Raw genomic sequence first — 1,711 nt, 5'->3', positions numbered from 1 at the left:
GACGCGCCCTGCCCTCGTCCCACCTACACCGACGCCCCCTGCCCTCGGCCAACCTACACCGACGCCCCCTGCCCTCGGCCAACCTACACCGACGCCCCCTGCCCTCGGCCAACCTACACCGACGCTCCCTGCCCTCGGACGACCTATGTCGATGCCCCTTGCCCTCAACCAACCTACACAGGCGCCCCCTGCCCTTGGCCGACCTACATCACCCCTTGCCCTCGGACAACCTACGTCAACGCCCCCTGCCCTCGGCCGACCTACAGTGGCGCCCCCTGCCCTCGGACGACCTACGTCGGTGCCCTCAGCCCTCGGCTGACCTACGTCGGCGCCCCCTGCCCTCGGACAACCTATGTCGGCATCCCCTGCCCTCGGCCGACCTACACCGACGCCCCCTGCCCTCAGACAACCTACATCCATCGGCGCCCCCTGCCCTCGACCAACCTACACAGGCGCCCCCTGCCCTCGGCCGACCTTCGCCGGCGCCCCCTGGAGGCTCACCTAGGTCGGTGTCGCCGCTGTCGATGGCCTTGGTGAGGGCGAGGTCGTCGCGATTGACCTTCATCAGGAGCGGCACCTGCTCGGACGCCCGCGGCTCGTGGTCCAGCAGCTGCAAGCATCCGTCGCCGTGACAACAACAACGATGTCGTCACGACGCGTCGTCGCCACGGAGACGACGCGCGCTCCTCGACAACAACGCCGTGGAAATATATTACGCTGTTTAACAACGGCTACGCTATATATGTTACGCTAGGGGTCAGTGTGGGGTCAGGCAGGGGTCAGACAGGGGTCGATCAGTCAGCATGGGGTCGATCAGTCAGCGTGGGGTTAGGCAGGGGTTGGGCGGTCAGCGTGGGCTCAGATAGGGATCAGTATGGGGTCAGGCACGGATCGGCTTGGAATCAAACAGGAATCGGTGGATCAGCATGGGGTCAGTGTGGGGTCAGCATGGGGCCAGATAGGGGTCAACGTGGGGTCAGGGTGAGGTCAGAGTGGGGTCAGACATGGGTCGGTGGTTCAGCATGGAGGTCAGGGTGGGGTCAGGCTGGGGTCAGGGTGAGGTCAGCATGGGGGTCAGGCTGGGGTCAGGGTGAGATCAGCGTGGGGGGTCGTACTCACGCGTATGGCGAGCTGTGTGCGGCCGCATTCTGACGCCTTGCTCGCGATCTCGGAGTAAGAGATGCCCGCCGTGTTTCCCAGCTTCTCCGCGATCGCTAGCGCCACCTGCTCGTCGTCGATGTCCGTCTGCTGCACCTGTAATGGCAGCGCAGATGATCACACGACCGCCGACGCCATCTACCGGCCGCTTTATGAACTACTGGAGCCGTCGATCACCGACCGCCAGCGCCATCTACCGGCCGCTTTATGAACTCATGGGGCTGACGATCACCGCCCGCAGACGCCATCTACCGGCCGCTTTATGAACTACTGTGGCCGGCGATCACCGCCCACAGATGCCATCTGCCGGCCGCTTTACGAGCTAATGCGAGAGATAGCGATAAATCTGAATCTGAAACGAGATGCAGAATCTGAAACCTGTGTCACATCCTCCTCCATGACTTACGGATATCAACACTTGCATAGGTTTATCCAACTGATAACTGCTAGCCTAGCTTAGATAGGTATTTAGCTGATGACTCGCTAGTGTTGTCAATAGGTTGTAATTTCGTAATCGATCATCGGTTGGACCCAAGTAACCGATGATCGGTTA

The 1,711-nt window shown here is 61.8% G+C and overlaps 1 protein-coding gene across 1 annotated transcript in view; it reads right to left on the bottom strand.

Moving 5' to 3' along the window:
* Positions 1 to 448: 448 nt before the first annotated feature.
* Positions 449 to 1,711, bottom strand: part of LOC106816065 (vacuolar protein sorting-associated protein 16 homolog) — a gene marked incomplete at its 3' end in the record, with an annotated part of 2,892 nt that continues 1,629 nt past the window's right edge. The window contains exons 3-4 of the mRNA XM_014820620.1: positions 1,120 to 1,254; positions 449 to 610 (exon numbers count right to left, since the gene is read on the bottom strand). Coding sequence (XP_014676106.1) covers positions 449 to 610; positions 1,120 to 1,254 — 297 coding nt within the window. The remainder of the gene's footprint in view (positions 611 to 1,119; positions 1,255 to 1,711) is intronic.

The sequence above is a fragment of the Priapulus caudatus genome, unplaced genomic scaffold (genome assembly GCF_000485595.1).
Source record: "Priapulus caudatus unplaced genomic scaffold, Priapulus_caudatus-5.0.1 Scaffold1273, whole genome shotgun sequence".
NCBI lineage: Eukaryota > Metazoa > Priapulida > Priapulimorpha > Priapulimorphida > Priapulidae > Priapulus > Priapulus caudatus.
This window is presented reverse-complemented; position numbering and strand designations above follow the sequence as displayed.